Below are 22564 nucleotides of genomic sequence, written 5' to 3' on the forward strand. Positions count from 1 at the left end.
TTGAAGATAGAAAAGTTAAGAACCTCAAGCATAAGAGAGTAGTTCTGGTCAAAGTAAAGTGGGACTCCAAAAGAGGACCTGAATATACATGGGAACTTGAATCAGAAATGCAAAAGAAGTATCCACATCTATTCCAGTAGATCTCGAGGATGAGCTCTAAAACAAGGTGGGGAGGATATAACAATCCTCAAGAAAACTGACACCCTCGATTATTTTCCCGACACCTAATATATTTTAAAATATTCATATATGTCTTTAAATATACCCCGTATGTGAAAACCGAGCCCGAGATACAATATAGCATTTAAAAATAATTAAAAATAAGAAAAATTAAGTTTAGGCGGGCCGCGTAAGCTTAAGCTTACACTTACGCGGGCCGCGTGAGATCAAAATGGTGGCGCAGCCCGGTGATGACACGTGTCATCATCGTGTCAAGTCTAGTGGATGATCCGGACGAGCTACGCTTTGACCGGGGTTTGACGCGGGCCGCGTAGACCCTTGTCTACCTTTACGCGGGCCGCGTGAAAGTTGACGATCAGCCCAATAAATAGAATGCATCGGGCCTTCAGTCTACTCGTTCAATTTTCTTTTCTAAATCTCAATTTCTGAATAGTGGGCATTATACCCGAGTCTAATACCCCCTAAATAGCGAGGTTCTGCTACGATGTAAGTATCATAACCCCTTGAGACGTATTAGATACTCTGCCCGATTGATATAGGGTTCCGTAACGGCTGTCGTGGTTCTGCCCGACGTAGTCGTTGGAATGCCGTCTCGGGGAGGGTATTACTAATGTTAAAATGGGTTATTATACTAACACACGTGCATTTGTGTAATTTATAGATTATTCCCAGGAAATCCTTACTGAAAACCTTAAGACAGCAATGTGAGTTATCCTCTTTTTGTAAACCTATTTTGTGAACTGTTTTACAAAACCTTAAATATTTTTCCATGCGAATAGCAGTTATTGAGTATTTGTAAGAATACAATTACAGTCGGTAAATTTGGGGTTTTGTATACAAAATTTGTTACAACCTGGATAGGAGTAACATGACCATAAGTCGGAACGACAGTACCGTGTGGTGGTAATTGATATAACTTGGAAACAAATGTAATTGCGGATGCGCCCTCAATACTGTAAAATGGTTTTTTATTATTAAACTAGGATTCACTCGCCAGTGTTTCCCACTGACAAAATATTTTTAAAACGCGTTTCAGGTAACAAACTGTGAAAGCCAAATAGAAGCCAGCTGGACAGCACTGAAGGCTTGGAAAAGTGGCAATAAAGTTACCTAAGAATAAAATAGATGTTTTTATTAAATAAATTAGGGTATATCCCTATGAAAGTATGTATACTGAAAACTTGGGCTTTACCCATGTATCTAATGTTATGGAAATGTGGTATTTTACTCTGATAAAATATTTCCTAACTACGGTCCTGATGAAAAATTTCGCTGCCAATTTAGACAATAATGTGATACCACCGAAACTGGCTCACGGCCGCCCGTTCCCGGGGATTAGGGATCGGGGGTTGCGACATCTTAGCTTTACCTTTACCCCTCCATGGCCAGCTTATCATATGACATCCCGATGGTGAACATCTCGTTGAGCCTTTTCCCATTCATGCTATTCCTTTTGCCGCCATCCCTGACGAGGACGGGCCTTTCGTTGACGACCTGGATCATGGAGTGGCCTCTCTTGTTGTGTTCGTTATCGATATTCCTTCCGATTCTGACCTTGATTCTGATGCCGATTCCTTCGATTCAGTGATATCTTCAGCCCTTTTTGCTGCTAGGCTGAGAGTTTACCCGACTGGTGATAATGATGACACTATGCCTGTTGTGCCATCCACTCCTACCCGTGTCTCTACACCTCCCCACACTCCCACTCAGATCAGCTCCCTCACCCGTCGAATTTGTGAGCTTGAGAATGAAGTGACTCATCTTCATAGTTTGATCTTCCCAACACCCCCACCCTCTCCCCCATTCTATTAGGTTTTCTTTGTAGGTACTCTGTTGGAGTAATTTTTTTGGGTATGAAGACCAACCGAGCCTTGGGAACAACTTGAAGACAAGAACCGCCACTGTTAAGAAAGAAACATCAGTATTTATCTGTTTATGCATGCTTGTTGTTGTATGAATTGATTTATATGTTGGCGGATTGTTTGATATTGCTTATGTGTATGTTTATACATATATGTACTACCACTGTCTTATGTGATGATATCAAACAAATGTCTAACTCTGTTGTGTTGTGTTTTGGAAGAACATGGCACCTAGGAGAGCTGTGAACGCTCGTGATCAACCCCCTCCTCCCCCGATGCCGAGGACTGCTAAAGAACTGAACTCCCTGCTGGAAGAAAGGATCTCCGAAGCTATCGCCCAGTACGAGGCGAACCGCACTGAACACAGTGGAGGACCAAGCAGTGCTAGACGTAATGGAGATGAAGATTCATCTGGAGGAAACACAACTCAAGGTAACCTTAAGATAATTTGCTAAACGTGGTGAAATTTGTGAACGGTCTTTGTTTCATTATTTCATTGATTGCTCATTGGTTAGATCTATTCCAGACTGCACCTTCAAGCAGTTTCTAGACTGCAAGCCACGGAATTACAACGACACTAGAGGTGCAGTGGCTTTTGTGCATTGGACGGAGAAGACTGATTCCACTATCCGCATGAGCAAGTGTATCGCGGACTAGCAAGTCACATTTGTTACTGGGCTGTTTGTTGATGAGGCTTTGACTTGGTGGCATTTACAAGTCCAAACTCTGGTTGATGATGCTGCATATGGTATGACTTGGGATGAGTTGAAGGAAAGAATGAGAGAGAAGTATTGCTCTCGTGCTGAACTCCAAAGGTTGGAGACCGAGTTTTGGAACTTGTCCATGGAAGGTGCGGATATTGTTGGTTATACTCGAAGGTTCCATGATCTGTCAAAAGTGATCCCCTATCTGGTGACTCCCGAATTTAAGCGCATTGAGGATGCTGTCCGTATGAAGAAGTTATCTCTGGGGATTGGCTCCGGAATTTCGCGGCATGGTAACTGTGGCAAAACCTACAACAATCACTCAGGCTGTAACTCTGGCTGTCAATCTTACTGAGGATGCTGTCCGTATGAAGAAGTTATCTCTGAAACCTACTGAGAAAACCGAGACGCATGCTGAGTCGTCTGGTGACAAGAAGTGGAAGCACTCGAATCTGAGTCAAGCAACACGTAACAACAAGGGTTCCAGCAATAAGAAACGTGACCCCAATCCACCCAAGGAAACGAAAGCCCTTGCAGCTATGAATGACGCTCCTACCAGAGGATACCAGGACACTCTGCCCAAATGCAATCAGTGCAAGCGTCACCACGAAGGAGTTTGTCGCATTCCAAAATGTGATAAGTGTGGAAAACTGCGTCACCGCATCGAGAACTGTTGGGGAAAAGGAAATGGAAATGGTAATAGGAACGGGAATGGAAACCGAAACGGTGCTGGTAATGGGAATGGTAATGGCAACGGTAATGGTAACCGTAATGGAACTGGGCAGAACCAAGGATGCTTTGGATGTGGTAGCAAAGAGCATTTCAAGAAGGATTGCCCAAGGAAAACAACGCTCAAGCTCGATCATTTGTGATTGGAGCAAGGAACGCACGTGAGGACCCTAATGTGGTCACTGGTACGTTTCTCGTTAACAATCACTTTGCATCCATACTATTTGACACTGGTGCCGATTATAGTTTCATGTCTGTGGAATTTAAACGTATGCTTGGAACAGAATCTCGTAGATTAGACATTCCTTATTCCATAGAACTAGTCGATGGTAAACTTGTTGAATCGAGCGAAGTTGCTAGGGGTTGTACATTAGAACTTGGTGAGCGAAGATTTAGTATCGACCTCTTACCTGTTCAATTGGGTAGCTTCGATGTGGTGGTCGGAATGGACTGGTTGTCCAAGAATTAGGCTGAAGTTGTTTGCCACGAGAAAATTATTCGCATCCCTCTTGCGAATGATGAAACTCTCATCGTGCATGGAGAGAAAAGAGACACACCTCTACGAATCATCAATTGTATGAAGGCGTAGAAGTGCTTAAGAAAAGGATGCGTTGCATTCCTAGCGCACATTGTAGATAAGAAGGCTAAGGAGCCGAAACTCGAAGACATTCCTGTGGTGAAGGAATTTCCTGATGTTTTTCCCGAAGATCTGCCAGGACTACCTCCGCAAAGACAAGTCGAATTCCATATTGACTTGGTTCCACGAGCCGCTCCTGTAGCCAATGAACCCTATCGACTTGCTCCATCCGAGACGCAAGAATTATCTACACAACTCCAGGAGTTGTTGGATAAAGGATTCATAAGGCCGAGCTTTTCGCCTTAGGGATCTCTAGTCTTGTTCGTAAAGAAGAAGGATGGAACATTGCGGATGTGTATATGTTATAGAGAACTGAATAAGCTCACTGTCAAGAATCGGTATCCCCTACCGAGGATTGATGACTTATTCGATCAGCTACAAGGATCGAGCTACTACTCCAAGATCGACCTCCGGTCTGGCTATCACCAGTTAAGGATCCAAGAAGAAAGCATACCAAAGACTGCGTTCAGGACTCGATATGGGCACTACGAGTTCCTTGTGATGCCTTTTGGATTGACGAACGCACCAGCGGTGTTTATGGATCTGATGAATCGTGTCTGCAAACCATGTCTTAATAAATTTGTGATTGTATTTATCGATGATATTCTGATTTATTCCCAGACGAAAGAAGAGCACGAGCAACACCTCGGGACCATTCTGGAGCTATTAAAGAGAGAGAAGCTTTATGCAAAGTTCTCAAAGTGCGAATTCTAGATTCGTGAAGTACAGTTCCTTGGTCATGTTATGAACGAGAAGGGTATTCATGTAGACCCAGCAAAGATAGAAGCGATAAAGAATTAGGAAGCCCCCAAGACACCAACCGAAGTTCGACAATTTTTGGGATTAGCGGGCTACTACCGCAGATTTATCGAAAATTTCTCCAAAATAGCCCAACCGTTGACTTCCCTTATACAGAAGGATAAGAAGTACGACTGGGGTGATAAGCAGGAAGAAGCCTTCCAACGTCTCAAAAGTAAGCTATGCGATGCACCAATACTATCTTTACCCGAAGGCACTGAGGACTTCGTGGTATACTGTGACGCCTCGCATCAAAGATTGGGTTGCGTGCTCATGCAACCCCAAAAGCTCATCGCTTATGCTTCAAGACAGTTGAAAGTTCATGAAAGGAATTACACCACCCACGACCTGGAGCTAGGCGTGGTGGTATTCGTCTTGAAGATCTGGTGACATTATTTGTATGGTACTCGCTGCACTATCTTCACAGATCAAAAAAGCCTACAGCACATATTCGATTAGAAGGAATTGAATATGCGTCAGCGACGATGGGTTGAGTTGCTAAACGATTATGACTGTGAGATTAAGTACCATCGTGGAAAGGAGAATGTGGTAGCAGACGCGTTAAGTCGAAAAGAAAGGGTTAAGACCCTAAGGGTCCGAGCATTGGAAATGACTATTCAGACAAATCTCACTGCACGCATTCATGACGCTCAACAAGAAGCTCTAAAGAAGGAGAATCTTAGAGCTGAATATCTCCGAGGTATGGAGAAGAAATTGGTGCCAAACGAAGATGGAACCTTATACTTTATGGGATGCATTTGGGTTCCGCTCTATGGCAGTATTCAAGAAATCATCTTTGATGAAGCTCACAAGTCGAGATACTCGATCCACCCAGGATCGGACAAGATGTATCAAGACTTGAAAGATTATTATTGGTGGCTAAAGCTGAAAAGCGACGATGCTGATTATGTTGGAAAGTGCCTAACCTGTGCTAAGGTCAAGACCGAATATCAGAAACTGTCTGGCCTACTACAACAACCAAAGATACCCATGTGGAAATGGGAGCAAATCTCAATGGACTTCATAACCAAATTACCCAGGACCCCTAGAGGGCATGATATGATATGGGTGATAGTCGATCGATTAACGAAGTCTGCATATTTCCTACCAATCCGAGAGAAGGATAGCACTGGAAAGCTTGCTGAGTTGTATCTCAAGGAAATAGTGGTACGACATGGAGTGCCTATTTCGATTATTTAAGACAGAGATGGACGTTTTGTATCAAGGATCTGGCAATCCTTCCAGGAGGCCTTTGGATCTCAGCTAGATCTAAGCACAGCCTTCCATCTGCAAACAGACGGCCAGAGCGAACGGACCATACAAACACTGGAAGATATGCTTCGTGCATGTGTTATGGATCTTAGCGGCAGCTGGGATACTCATCTACCTTTAGTTGAGTTTTCCTATAATAACAGCTACCATACGAGTATAAAGGCCGCGCCGTTCGAAGCTCTATATGGCCGCAAGTGCCGTTCACCTCTGTGTTGGGTAGACGCTGGAGACAAACAGTTGATTGGTCCTGAACTTGTCCAAGAGACAATCGACAAGATCATGCAGATCCGAGAATGCATTAAGGCGACTCGTGATCGACAAAAGAGCTACGTTGATCGAAGATGAAAACCATTAGAATTCGAGGTGGGAGACAAAGTTCTGTTGAAAGTGTCACCTTGGAAGGGTGTAGCAAGATTCGGAAAGCATGGAAAGTTGAACCCACGATACATTGGACCATTCATGATCTTTGAAAGAATTGGTACCGTGGCGTACAAATTAGAGTTACCAGAAGAACTTAATGGTGTACATGATACGTTCCATGTGTCAAACCTTAAAAAGAGTCTAACCCAAGAAACAGTTATCATCCCTGCGGATGAGGTGCATATCGACGACACACTCCGATTTACAGAACAACCTTGTAGGATCGTTTTCGGCCCTGTTTGAGTCGATCAGAGGCGGAAACTAATGATTCGGTGCTATTCTAGCTATATTCACTTTAAACTTGCTGTATTATTGATATTGAACGCGATTACAAGGTTTGACAGCACTTCAGCAGCATGCCGGAACAAAAACACCTTCAACTATGTGTTCTCAGTTCGCTCATACGTCCCTATTTATAGACAAGCCTGGTTCGCTTATACGTACATGTACGTATAAGCGGACCTACATCGTGACGTAAAAGTGGACCTAGCAGCATGACCTAAAAGCGAACCTAAACAAGACATTGACATAAAAGCGGACCTAGGACAAGTATACATATGCGAACCTATTCAAATCACTATTTCTAGGTTTCCGTGCCATGTCCGATCTGTCTAACTCTAAGACTCGATGTAAGACGTAGTCGACAGACGTAAGTGCACTAACAGACTCCCCCTCGGATGTTGACGGAGTCTTCATAGAGTCTTCGCACATGTCAATCTACAATCTTCATCAGTCGTCAAACTGTCTCTGAAATATCTGTCATTTCAAGAATCCTTGATCTCTATCTTTGTCATCAACAACCTTTTCTCTGTTAACTGTTGACACGGTGTATACAGACTCCCCCTCTCACACAGCTGGGATCGTAGTCTGGAATTCACAACTTCATCAGGTTCAAGATCGTAACCTAGCACTTCATCACATAATTGTCACCTGGCTTAAAAACCTGCACAATCTCTACCTAATCATAAGTTTCTATTAAAAATTAAACTTTAAAATTTTTTCAGAAACTAAGCTATAATGATGATTTTGCATTCAGAATCGATTACTAGCTTTTTCAAACAAATTTTCCAGCTTCACATACACTCTCCCAAACCAGTTCTTCAAGTTTAGCACTTTGAATTTTGAAAATCAGCATCTCAAAACCAGTTGTCGAAACTCTTTTTGACTTTTAAAAATTTATGCTAAAACACACCAAAAATCCTTTTGGATTTTCTGAAAGAAAGTAAATGCAGAAATGAAATATTTACAGACAATATTTTTTTTTTTTTGTGAGTTTGTGCAAGAGGATCATATCAGTTATGAAACATATCACTAACACCGTTAAGCTTGATTACATTTTAAGTTCTCAACAATTTACCTAAATTGTCAGTATGTTTGTCCACTTAAATTTTCACACAGACTTCAACTGATTCGAGATACGATATTAATGTTTTAGAAACTAAAACTTAATTGTGTATCACTCCACTTGAATATACTCCCGTATCCAGATCCCAAATATTCAGTCTTACAGGTGAGTATACCACAGATGATATCTGTAAAGGGGTAGATGCGAAACCGTGAGAGCTCAGGTCAGAACTTCCGTTCAGCAGAGAGATGACGTCTCGACTTTTGGTGGGTCCCCTTTAGAGGATCTTTTATTACAACAGCAAAGATTATCAATTTTATTGTTTAATCAGATTGCTGAGGGCGAGCTTATACTTCAAAGCTTTTTGCAGAAAGTATTATTCGGGGACTAGGTCAGTATTTCCATACAGCAGAAGTCCCGGAATAATACCCCAGATATCACTGAGCATAAAGACCTAGTATCTCAGAATATGGGACCTTTCAAACAAGATTTCGGGGGTTACCCATATATTCAAGAATAGTTACCCACGAATTAAGCAAGTTCGAATTTAGGTTTATATCTCGTTTCAATTTACTAAATGTGCGAAAATCTACTGACACATCTGCAGTAAGATTGTTTATCACATTTAAACATTCCAATTCTTTAGCGTGCTGTGATAGATCACTGATGTATTATCATTTCCTCTTTTTCGCAACAAAATTCATTTTTCAATTTTATCATGTTTTTGTCTTTTTCAAATTTTCTGATGTTTTTGGATTTTCTAAAATTTCTTACTCCCCCTAAAATTCAAATACATCTAGAGAAAATTGACAACAAACTGTACAGAACATGACAACTGATATCGAAACACTTCAATTCTCCATCCGTTTGGCTTAAACAATCAGAACTCCCCCTCACAACAAACTATTTTCCCATAATGATTTCAAAACACTCAAGTTTGTTTTAATCAGAATGGTTTTTCCGGAAAATAAGTTTAGTTGATTTTACCTTTTGTAAAATTGGGGTTCAAATCATCATATTATTTTACCAATCTTATGAATGATAGTTAACTCAAGTTCAAATTAATGACCTTGATTTAACCACTTGCACAATCAACTAGTTCTCATTCTGAACCACTTATAACATTCACAAACATACAACCACTTGTAAATTTAGCAATTAAGCATTTCAAACCTGTTTTTCAACCAATTACCATCTTTTGGTTGAATTCTCAAGGTGCCGATTCCTACTCCTCGCTTACAAACCTGGGAGTTCCGGCAAGTCCTGCAAAACATCAAATACAGATTAAGAAGGATGTCGATTCATGATCCACGATACCAACTTGGGATCTCCGGCAAGTCAGGTTTTTATTCTTTGAAAAATATATCCACCCAAGCCTGACCTTCCTTGGGTGTAACAACATCTTCTTTCTCTTTACTTTCAATAGGCTTGTAAACACGTCCTTTGGAAGCATAAAAATCTTCGATGCTTTTGGCCTTACCATTGACCATTTTTCCAAAGATACGTTTTACATTTCCGTTGAAAGTTTTTTCAACATCAAATTTCTTCTTGTCGGAATAAAATTGATTTGATATTTCAACTTTTCCGATTTTAGATTTGTAATTTTTAGCATTCAGTGGCGGAAAATTCACATCGTCCACTATCGGAACTTTCTTTTCAACCTTTTTCTCAACACGTGGCTCCTCTGATTTTATGGAATCAGATTCATCACCAGAACTATTACCTGAACCTTTTACAACCCATTTTTGATTTGGCACATTATCTTTCCTTTTTGAAGCACTCTTTGAACATTCTCCTTTTTCAAAAGTTGAATTTTCAAAGCCAGTAAACTTCCGGGTTGACTATTCAGTCTTTTCAACAACTTTTTCTTTCATTTTCCCAGAGAATTCTTGTTTTGGCTTGAAAGTCTTCGGACAATCCTTTGCCACATGACCAGCAATCTTGCACTGAAAACAGGTTCTCTTTTCAATTTTCTTTGGAACTTCATTCTTTTTTAGCTCTTCTTGCTTCTTGGCAAGGAATTCCTGATTTGTCTGCTTTCTGAATGATTGTTCTTTTTCAGCCTCTGACGTTTTCCCTGAAACAAACATAGTTTTTGGTTTATACATTTTCTCATTTTTATAGTTTTTCGGTGGAACAAAACCAAGACCTTTCTTTTTGAAATTACGATTATGGTTTGGTTTCTGTCGGAAACTATAACCACAATTGTAACCCATTTTCTTATTGATTCTTTGTTGATCTCTTGAAGTGTATTGTTTAGGTTTTCCATTAAGATTAAAATCTTTTATTTCAGAAATATTAATTTATGTTATTTTGAAAACCTTTTGAATCATTTCAAGTCTGACACTTCTTATTGGAAAACTTTCATCTGAATATAATTTGTCAGAACCTTTCAAAGTATAAGCCACTTTGACCAATTCATCATTCAAATTAGATTTCGAAAGTAAAAATTCTTTATCATAAACCCGTTTGTCCTTTTTATTTGTCGGCTTTGACGTATTTGACCCAGACTTTGACTCTGTTTTGGACTCCGGATATGACTCCTCACTGTCATCTTTATCTAACACCTGATCGACCACACTTTTTATCAACTTTGACTCATGATCAGTGTCTGATGACGTATATGTAACATCAATATTTTCTGGCAAATTATCCGACGGCCCAGACTCCCATTGCAAATTGATTGCTTTATTGACTCTTTCAGAATTTGGATTTCGAGGTGAATATCCATTTTCGACCGGGGGCGGACATCTGTTATAGACCACACTTGATTTCTTACCAGAAGTCTTTAACTTTACTTCATCTTCAGTCACAGTTTTCTTTTCTTCAGACATTTTCATTTCTTCAAACGTCTTCAAATTCTCCACCATGGGATAAATCCTGTCAACAACAAAAGATGAACATGAGTAACTGTCTAACAACTTTTTAACTTTCTCAGTCTCTATCTTCTGTGTTGCCAGATCCAACTCTAAATCAGCACATCTCTTGATATGAAAGTTAGCTTCATCCAGCTATCTAAGATAAGCTACTTTCAAAGTATTCATCGCCATTTCTTGTTCACCATTTGAATCAGTATATTTGTTGATTTCTCTGTTCATTGTGTCATAAGATTCTTTCAATTTGTGAATATTGTGCAACAACTCGTTGTTTTGTTTGATTAACGAATCACAGTTTAAGCACTTTTCAGAAACTTCAACTTGTTCTGCATGAATCTTCACTTCATATTCTGGAACTTCTTTGACACTTTTGCTCGGTTGTAAAAACTCTGCTCTTCTTCTTTTCTCAGCTTTCGCTTCTTCCTTCAATCTCTCTTCCTCTTCTGCCTCTTCTCTGTTCCTTCTTCGTTTTTCTTTAGCAGCTTCCAAGACTTTTCTGCACCTTTCTGCACATTTCAAATCATAAGCATTAGCAAAGAAAGCATGAGAAGTGTTTTTAGACATCTCTTTGGCCATGAGATCTTGATCCGGACAAAAATCATCCCATGTAAAACCTTCAGCCAACTTCTCATCATCTTGTTCAGCCAAACACACTTTGCTGTCTTTCGAAAGATACTTTTCCCATGTAAAATTATCATATTTACCCTCACTAACAACACATGCCCTTTTATCAACCATATCTCTCCCATGAGCTGTTTGTGCCTGTTGCTGTGCTGGTGGTGTGATTTGATGATAGATGGCCTTCTTGTGATAGTCGTTGTTTCCGAAAGGATTCTAGGCTCCGGTAGCTTCACGGTTTTTGCACTCCCTCTTGAAATGCCCCTTCTCCCTGCAACGAAAACATGTAACTTTAGATTTATCAAATCCCAAAGCTGAAACGTTTGCATCACGAAAATCATCACGGCCTGTAATTTGTTTAAACTTTTCAGCACGTCTCATCACACTCGCCATACACCATTTGATATCCATCAATTCCATTTCCTTAGCATCAATTTGATCGTAATCCTCTTTCGTGAGCATTGGATTTCCGATCTTTCCTGCAACAAAACAACTATAAGACTCTAAAATCATCCCTAACAAAGACATTTGATTTTTTGCAATGTCTTCAGTGTAGTCTTGATCATTTTCAAGGCTTAACACAATGTTACACTGAAGTTTTCTACCATTCTTTGTTACAGAAATGTTAGGATCATATGATGAAAATCTTGTGCTGTTTGATCCTTGAGATGCCTTCTTCTCAGGAGAATCTTTAACACTGTAAGTAGTTTCGATCTTTGGAGAATACTTTGTAGAATCAGTAACACCACTTTTGTAGTACAAACTTATATCCTGTTCTCCATCATAATTCTTCATCCTAGCGATCTTCCTCTGCTCCATCTCCTGAGCTTCAAGATGCTTTATGAAATCTCCCAGTGTCATTTTCTTATATTCTGCTTTGTTTGCCCGCAGCATCATCAGAAATGTTCCCCAAGTTTCATATGGTAATGCATCTGCAAGTTTTTCAATTAATTCATCAGTATCTTTCTTAACACCAAGTTTCGTCATATTTCTAACCAAGTTACAATATCTATCAATAATTTGCTTGGTATTTTCATTTTTCAATCCTCGAAACAAATCAAATTCCTTTCTCATGAGAGACATTTTATTTCTGAGCATATCATCACTTCCGGTAAACTTTGCTTCCAGCTCTGTCCAAATAGAATACGCAGTTCCATCATGTTGAAGCAGTATCAGAATATCTTCTTTTATAGCTTGCTGAAGAAGACTCACCATCAATTTCTCATCACGATATTTCTTTTTATCTGCAGTACTCATCTCTCTAAGTGTTAATGGAGTACCATTCACAACATCATTCTTTGTGGGTTTGACATATGGCTCTTCAGTGTGTTCCCACGCATCTAGATGATAAGCCTCGACCCAGTTTCCAAAACGTTCTGACCACACGTTATAATCATCAATATCCATAAGTTTAGGTGGCTTCTGAGACGTTCCGGTTTCATTTTCAATCAAAGCACTTTGTGTCACTGAAATCGGGCTAGCAAATGCGTTAAAGAATTCGTTGTCCATCGTTTAAATGTCCAAAGATCACAAAAATTCCAACACTTATACAAACTGTTCAAAAGAGCGAACTGTCACAAAAGCGAACCAACAAATGTTCCAAAAAGCGAACCACAAGTGTTGTATGAGCGAACCACAAATTTGACTTTTGGAGCGAACCAGACAAATGTCAAATGAGCAAACCAAAAAGTAGCACTCTTGAGCGAACCAGAAACTGTCACTGGAGCGGACCACACTTAAACCTTGCACAATGAGCGAATCAACCCTGTACTTTCGAGCGAACCTAACCCAAAGTAAATGTCCACAAGAGCGAACCAGATATATGTTTTGGAGCGAACCGGATTGCTGATGTCACCTTTGTGCGAGAACGTATAAGCGAACCCTCTAAAAATTAGCTTTCTATGTCGATTTTAGTTCTGAAAACTTCAAGGGTTTGTTAATTCATGATTCTGAGTGCACTGTGTGATTTTGAGCTGGTTTTACAGTGAAAATTTTTGAAAAAGTGAAGAAAGTGTAGAAAATCAGAAGAAATGCAGCTAAAATGGCAAGAACTCCTCCTCCTGAGCTCTGATACCAATTGTAGGATCGTTTTCGGCCCTGTTTGAGTCGATCAGAGAAGTTTTTATCCAAATCAAGAGGCGGGAACTAATGATTCGGTGCTATTCTAGCTATATTCACTTTAAACTTGCTGTGTTATTGATATTGAACGCGATTACAAGGTTTGACAGCACTTCAGCAGCATGCCGGAACAAAAACACCTTCAACTATGTGTTCTCAGTTCGCTCATACGGCCCTATTTATAGACAAGCCTGGTTCGCTTATACGTACATGTACGTATAAGCGGACCTACATCGTGACGTAAAAGCGGACCTAGCAGCATGACCTAAAAGCGAACCTAAACAAGACATTGACATAAAAGCGGACCTAGGACAAGTATACATATGCGAACCTATTCAAATCACTATTTCTAGGTTTCCGTGCCATGTCCGATCTGTCTAACTCTAAGACTCGATGTAAGACGTAGTCGACAGACGTAAGTGCACTAACAAACCTGTTGAGGTAACGGATTTGAAGATCCATAAAACCAGGAGGAGTCGCATTAAGCTTGTCAAAGTACGTTGGAACTCTAAGCACGAACCCAAAAACACGTGGGAACACGAAGACCGGTTCAAAGCCAAGTACCCCCACTTGTTCAAGAAAGCTCCGGCGGGAGATAACTCAGCCTGAATTTCAGGACGAAATTCTTTTAATGGGGGGAGACTGTGACAACTGGCACAAAACCGGTAATTTCCGTACAGTTTAATTATTATTTAATATCTACAATTAGGTGCTTAAATGTCAACATTGTCTGATTAAATGCTATACATGTGAATTCATGCACGTTTTATACTTCAAATATTGCTTATTGCATTACTTTAAGAGTTGTATCAGAAAGACTAGTAAACTCACCGGTAAGACACACTGTGTCAGCAATTCTGCAGAAAGCAGTCAGACAATAGAATTAGGGCCTAGGAATAGGTCCAACATCTAAAATACATTAAAACCCAAGTGTGGATACAAGGGTTAACATATAAACTTTCTGGAAGCTAAACATGCACTAAAAAGCACCCGAAACTCACTTTAAATGTAGAATTCTGCATAAATCAGCACAATTTAGCTATAATCAGCTTTTAAACACATTAATATCATGCATAATTTATGTTTTATTGTCCAGAATAACTTACAAAGTGTCGGGAATTGAAACTGCCACAAAAGGGGCTTCATACCTAGTGAAACTGCGCAATTTAGCCCTTTAACGAACCGTAACGAAATGAACAACCGGACAATTCCCGGGACATCAAAATTTGACTAGAAGTAATGTTTTTATGATATTAAACTAGTATTGGTGCTAGAACACCTTAAAATTCATAAAAACACCCAAACACACTTAAACTAACTTAACCCCCCTCGTTTGCACTTTAAACCCCTAACTACCAAAATATTACACTTTACCCCCTCCCCTTTCTCCATGGCCAGCCCCTATGGGCCCCACATGCTTTTGATTATTTTATTTAACTTGGTTCCCTAACTTGTGTGCACATAATCTCTAAAGAATATTTTGTGTTGGATTTTTTTTATAAATAACCATAAGTGAGTAACCATTGTCCATTATCACCAAAAACTCACCATCTTCATCCCTTCTTCCTCATTGGTCTTGGCTCAAACACACCACACTACCACCACCATTTTCAAGCTCTAAACTCATCATCGAAGGTTACTAGAAGGTGTATGGAGGCCATCTAAGAAGGTGTAAGGTGCTAGAAGTGGAAGGACCTTACTTTGGAGCTTTTAACCACTTGATTTCTTCCTTGTTCATCATCTTCATTCTTGTGCCACTTCCCTAGCCATTAGAGCTAGTAGTAAGCTTCTTGATCACTAAAATAGCTCATGTTTATGTTATGTACAAGTTTCACCATCTGAACAACTTAACTTTTAATGATAAAAATGAAAAGATCTAACATATTCATAAAGAATATAAGTGATTACATGAATTTTTGGTGTATGTAATGAAGTTGTTGATATTATATCTTGTGTTTATGTTTAGATCAAGTATGTTAAAACTTGGATCTAACAAGTTTAAGCACGGATCTTGAAGGATCCATGGTTAAACTTGAAGATGAACATATGAAGCATGATGTGAACTTGAAATATGAATTTTTATGCATAAACTTGTAATCTTGAAGTAATAAAGTGTGTGTAGAACTAATTTTTGAAACTAAACCTCATGGAAAGTTTGTTAAAAATTTAGCATAAAGCTTGTTGAAAGATCTAAAGTAATTAAGCATGGATTTTGAAAGATCCATGGTTAATCGTGATGTTAAAAATGATGATCTCCCTAATAGACATAAAAGTGGTTTAGAACATGATTTACAAACTTTAAAGACCATTAAACTCATGGATGAGTTGGTTAATAAAAAAAAAGTTTCACAAAAGTTGTTTAAAATACCCAAGAACACTTATTTTGGGAAAGATCATTATATGTTAAGTGTAGATTTAAAAGACTACACAATTTTAACAAGAAACAAGTTCACCATGATGTTTCATATGGAAAAGTTAGTGTATGATGTTGATGATTATTGTTGAAAATTGTTTTTGGTATTGAAAAGAAAATAAACACATGTTTTGAAAACATGGGAAACCTCCATTTTTAGGGGAAACTATGTCAAAATTTTTATAAAATTTTGACACTTAGAAAATATATGTTGTGGTGAAACTTATTCCCTAAAAAAATTCACCTAAAAATATTTACCAAGGTTTCCCTAATTTTTGTTTGAAATTTCAATTTAAGAAATGGTGATGTCTTCAAGTTAAAATTTATATTAAGTATGTATATTTCTAGGGAAAATATATGTATTTAGTGATCACCAAATTTTGTGCTAAGTGTAAATTATGTGTATAATATGTAGTAGTGTACTAGGGACATGAAAATACACTAAATACTCCCAAGGAGTATGAATACAAAAATACACATACAAATACATGAGAATACACAAGTATACAAAATTCCTCACAAGGAAGTACATGAACAAATACAAGAAAATATATTTGTGAAAATATATTTCTTAGCATATTATTAAACTTGGACAATACATGGACACTATGGACTTAAATATATATTTTTGGACAAATATATATAACCATTACCAAGTAATGGAATTTGTACAAAAATCGGGTGGATAACAAGAATGATTATATATATATATATATATTTTATGGCATAACAAAATATATATATTTCCTACAAGTCTTAAAAAATATATTATTTTTAAGAAATATAATTCCGGAAAGTAATAAAAATCAAAGTATTGATTTTTGGTGAAAAATACAAAATACACAAGTATTCACATAAAATACAAGTATACTTTCCTAAGAATACTTGTACAAAAATAACATTGAAAATATTATTTCACAAAATACTTATATTCATTTTTGAAAAATAATATAAGTAACCTACATAAAAAGTTAAAAATATAAATTATTTTTAACACTTACTACCTTGACAAAAAGACTTATAAATAAATATATATTTTAAAGAGTGAAATATATATTTACGATACATATTCAAAAGTGCACGACACAACGTACGGGCAAGACCCGACAAACAAGGGCACGACCCTCACAAAGATTGAACATACAAAGAACATGTACATAAACAAAAGATGGTGGCTTGTACTTGTGTGATATAAGTCTAGTGACTAACATTAATAGAACACGTATAGGTCACGACGCTCTGAAACCAACCGGTGAAGTTTACGGCGCAGGATACGCAAAGTTGTGAGTTCATGTCCCCACTGTTAAACTTTTACTAATTTTCTAAACTTGGGGAAAATACATGTACTATGGTATGTTGATTTCAAAAACTAAGGAATGATACTATAGATCATGTGACGTATAGGGTACCATAAGCACCATTAATCAATTACATACCAAGACCGCGTAACAAAAGGTTAGATCTAATGGGTTTCAGGAAACCACACTCTTGGCCACTCTTTTACCAAGAAGTGCTTTTGTGTCTCTAGTCGTGAATCGACAAGTAAAAATGCCTATGGTTTGGATGCTTCCTATGTCGTTACACATGTTGATGGCCTAGCTAACCATTAGCGATCTCATATTCCTTACATTTACAGAAGTACTTATTTCAGTACAATTACATACCATGTTTTCTACAGCGAATGCTTAACTGTTTTACACAAACTGCATGAATTCACACCAACATTATGTTGACGATTTTCCAAAACTTACATGTATTTCAGGTAACTAAAGTGGATGTACGTGCGGTGTCACCCTTGCTCAAGAATGCCGTTTGTGTTTTTAGTTACTATGTGTCAAGACTCCTATGCCTGTTTTGCTGGGTTTGGTTGTTATGTCCCATCCTGTGTTGTGATATAAGGATCAAAACCTTTATGTTTGTCAGTGAATAATGTTGTAAACTTTTCAGACAATATTTTATGATGTGATGCAAACTCAAAACTTAACTTATGTTTTTAGTTATGTAATGTTAATGGCATTTGGAGTTATTTTATGTTCACGTCGTATGTTTACCATTCGTATGCAATGAGAACCTTTCAAGATCACACCTCGTGCTTCCGCCATAGAAAGGGGTGTGACTACTTTAATTTCATAAAACTATCATACGACAAAAAAATCAGTGAATATATAAACAAATGTAAATAAACGAACTTAGACGCAGGGCGACTTAGGTGTAGTGGTGGGTGGGCGACATGACATGCTAATGCATGTCCTCAATCGGCATATTGACGGTTCTTTATTATTAGTTGATTTATGTCGAGTTTTTTCCCAAAAGGGTGGTGGTAGAAAAAATATTTACCAAATTAGGTGTTTTGAAAAATATTTACTAAAATAGATGTTTTTTTAAGTTTTTTTTTTTCCAAAATGATAGTGGTGGAAAAAAAATGTTTACCAAACTAGGTGATTTAGAAAAAATATATACCAACATGAGTATTTTTATTTCTTTTATTAATTTAAACAAATATATTGTATTTTTTGATTTTGTTTTTTATTCAGTATCACGTTTTTTTTTCAAACAACTCAAAATGCTTTTTATTTTACTTTTAACTAACTTATTATTATTATGAATGTATCCATTATGTGGTGACTATCCACATCTATAACTCATATCCCTTTAGTGCATCAATTATGTAGTGACTATCCACCTCTATAACTCCTATCTCTTTACTTACTATTGTACTAATATAAGGGCCTATATATAATGGCATTTGTATATGATGTTGAAATCAATCAATAAGAAATCCATCTCCCATTCTCCCATTCTCCCATTCTTCTCTATACATTGCTAGTAGGTTATTGTTTTACAACACGTTATCAGCACGAGTTGCTTTTGAAGATGGATGACATTATCATAAGAGTTGCACAATGCGGTGATTGTTGGGAACCCGGTGACTTAATGATCTGCTACTCTTCTACAGAAAAAAAAGGTAACAAAGAATCAATATCTTGCTATTATATACGTATGTCTTCTTCATATTGTTTGATTTTTGCATACATTCCAATGAGTAACATAGCCTTTTATCGGTTGTTGTTTTCTACTTTTGCTTAAAACTCTATCAACTATTTTCTAAACCGAAGCCCACTAACAATTGATACGAATGTGTTTTGAAATCAATGCAGAAATTTAGTAAATTAATAAATAGATTTATAAAATTTAAGATTTCCAACTATGATAATGTTCATCTAGGTTTTATATGGATTAACATAATTATTTTTGAAAACCAAATAGTAGAGTCGGGTATGTAACCACTCACCTTTGGAGTTGCATATGTGTGGATTCTTTTTGGTAGCCACTTTACTAAGTACATTTTGATTAACAGTCATGTTATAATTATTTTGTTAATATATTTTGTTATCTGCTACTTATTTCAAGATATGACGTATAAAGGGTGAAAAGTACATTTTGTGTTGAAACAACATATAAACAATGTTATATTTCATGAAAAAAATTGACCAAGTTTAGTTTCATTTAAAAATTTATTAAATTTTGAACTTCTGAATGTTAAATAATCAAATAAATTGGTTATAAAGCATATAGACTTAAATTTATGCCTTTGTGTATCGTCTTTGTTATAGCTTCAGTACCATGCTAGTTGTTACTTACTATATTGTCTTGGATATTTACTATTTATTTTAACTAATTTGCTTTCGTCAGAGAATGGTCATTAAATCCCTTTTTAGTATGTTTTCTTTTGCTATTATAATTAAAGGATACACGCAAATAAGTTTATATTTGTAGATATTTGTATCTATATTCTTGGGATCTCTATATTAATTGGGTTCCTCCTTTACTTGATGATGATTATCACTTTTATATATGAATTGTATATACAAATTATATATGTGTGTTGTCACGGCCCCTCGACCCGGTTTTACCCGTTTCAGGAGCCGCGGGACAGGAATCCCGTGGTATTTTAATTTAGGCGACAGCGGAAGTCTTTTTTATTTTTTATTTTTTTTAAAACAGGATATGTTAATAATTTAAACTGCCCGTTTCATAACTTAGGGATAAATTCCCGAAATTTACAATAATGTGATTTCTCAGGGAAATCTTTATTTTCAAAACATGTTCATTTATTTATTTACATTGAGCCACTTTTCTAAGCTGGGAGTGCTCCATGGCACTTTTCTTTGCTCATACCAGATCACCTGAAACATGTTTGAAAAAGGTTTTGTCAGCGGGGAAATACTGAGTGAATCATTCATTTTACTGAAAACGACACATTTTTTATAATCTACAGTATTAAGGGGAATTACAATGTTTCAGATACCAAACCAACTACCCACAGTATTTGTCACTCGACCATCCCTTGGCTAGCCCATTTGTCCAATGGTGTCTGTGACTGTGGTCAGATCACCCCTTGGCCACCCGTTTGTCTAAGTTTGACGGGAAATAAGTAATGTATACAAAACCCCACATACCGGCTGTAATTTGGCGATTACATAGACTTAATCACTGTAACTATAACTTTGAAAATAGTTTTGGAGTTTTGTAAAACAGTTGACTCACAAACTGTGAGAAAAGAGTTTATAAAAGAGGAATGACTCACATCGCAGATTTACGAGCAGAGTATAAGCTTTACTGATTAGCCTTTTAACCTAATTTAAATAACAATGCACACACAAACGGGATTAGTAACTAATTCACCAGTTACGTCAATTCACGAGATTAAACCCTCACAACTATTATCAAGTGCGATACTTAACAATTCAATGGATTCACAACGAATGACAAAGCATAGTCCGAATTCGAACAACACTCAAACATTCAAGTTGAAATCACAATGAATAACAAAGTATAAGCTCAATTTGAGCAGCACTCGGACAATCGTTGGATAGTTATAATCGATCAGACGTTGAATCGTAATAGCGATCGAGTTATTACCCTGATTGTGGCAGCACCTCGTGATCGTGTGTGTGTTTATTGTGATATAATGGCCTGAACTCGACGTACACAGAAGCTATTTACGTCGTTTCAACTTCAACAGGTAAGTGCCAATGTCGGCTATTTATAGCAAGTTTTGGGGCTCCCTTACGGACCGTATGCCCTGACCCTTACGGTCCGTAAGCTAAGCAGTCTAATTATAGGCTGCCTAGGCTCGGGACTAGCCTTGGTGACTCAAGATTTCAGCCAACTAGAACAAAGCAACGTTTGATTTTAGATTATTATCAACTAGGGTTTGCCCCCTCGAGTTTTAGGGGCCCTGATCCTGACTCCGATTGTTCTGAAAATTTTAGAGCTAGTGCAGAATTACTTGGGTGTCTCAATTAGGGTTCTCTTATTGACTAATTATTGTCCTAACTGTTGATTTTAGTGGCAGTTGTTACATCCTCCCCAACTTAAGAAAAATCTCGTCCTCGAGATTTACTGAAATAAATGAGGGTACTTTCGCTTCATCTCTGATTCCAGTTCCCAAGTATATTCTGGTCCTCTCTTGGATTCCCATTTGACTTTTACTAGCACTAGTCGTTTGTGTTTGAGAAACTTAATCTTCCGATCTTCTATTTGTAGGGGTTTCTCTACGAATTTCAGCTTTTCATTTATCTCTATATCTTGAAGAGGTACTACCAGGGATTTGTCTGATAAACATTTCTTGAGATTGGATACATGAAACACATCATGTACTCCAGCTAATTCTTCTGGTAGTTGTAAACGATAAGCTACTGGTCCTATTCGTTGGATCACTGGGAATGGTCCAACATATCTTGGACTCAGTTTTCCTTTCTTACCAAATCGTATTACTCCTTTCCAAGGAGATACTTTCAAAAGTACTTTGTCTCCGACTTGAAATTCTAATGGCATACGGCGATTGTCCGCATAACTCTTCTGACGATCTCTAGCAGTCTTCAGTCTTTCCTTGATTTGCGATATTTTGTCAGTAGTTTCTTGCACAATCTCTGGACCTGATAATTGACTTTCTCCTATTTCTACCCAACATACGGGAGTTCTGCACTTGCGTCCATACAGTGCTTCGAATGGAGCAGCTTCGATGCTTGAATGATAACTATTGTTATAGGAGAATTCAATTAATGGTAAATGGCTATCCCAATTACCACCAAAGTCAATTACACATGCTCGGAGCATGTCTTCCAGGGTTTGTATCGTCCTTTCACTTTGTCCGTCCGTTTGAGGATGATATGCAGTACTTAAATTAAGTCGAGTTCCCATTGCTTCTTGGAAACTTGTCCAGAAACGGGAAGTAAAACGACTATCTCTATCCGATACAATGGAGAGTGGGACTCCATGTAAGGATACTACTTCATCTACATACAACTTGGCTAACCTTTCCATGCTAAAGGTTTCCTTCATTGGTAGAAAATGAGCTGATTTGGTTAATCGATCCACAATTACCCAAATAGCATCATTACCTTTTCTGGTTTTGGGTAACTTAGTAACAAAATCCATTGTTATGAGTTCCCATTTCCATACAGGCAATTCTAACTGTTGTAGTAGTCCTGAAGGTTTCTGATGTTCGGCTTTAACTTGTGAACAGGTTAGACCCTTAGATACGTATTCGGCTATATCCTTTTTCATTCCTATCCACCAAAAATTA

At 37.7% G+C, this 22564-nt stretch overlaps 1 protein-coding gene across 1 annotated transcript; it reads left to right on the forward strand.

Annotated features, from left to right (window-relative positions):
* The first annotated feature begins 3036 nt into the window (after positions 1-3036).
* Positions 3037-3618, forward strand: LOC110888025 (SWI5-dependent HO expression protein 3-like). Its single transcript, XM_022135572.1, has one exon. The coding sequence runs from the start codon at positions 3037-3039 to the stop codon at positions 3616-3618; it is 582 nt and encodes a 193-aa protein (XP_021991264.1).
* Positions 3619-22564: the final 18946 nt, after the last annotated feature.

Source organism: Helianthus annuus, chromosome 11 (genome assembly GCF_002127325.2).
Source record: "Helianthus annuus cultivar XRQ/B chromosome 11, HanXRQr2.0-SUNRISE, whole genome shotgun sequence".
Lineage (NCBI taxonomy): Eukaryota > Viridiplantae > Streptophyta > Magnoliopsida > Asterales > Asteraceae > Helianthus > Helianthus annuus.

Bases quoted from the DNA above. Each gene is read 5' to 3' on its own strand.
- LOC110888025 (XM_022135572.1), top strand. From the start codon at position 3,037: ATGGTAACTGTGGCAAAACCTACAACAATCACTCAGGCTGTAACTCTG.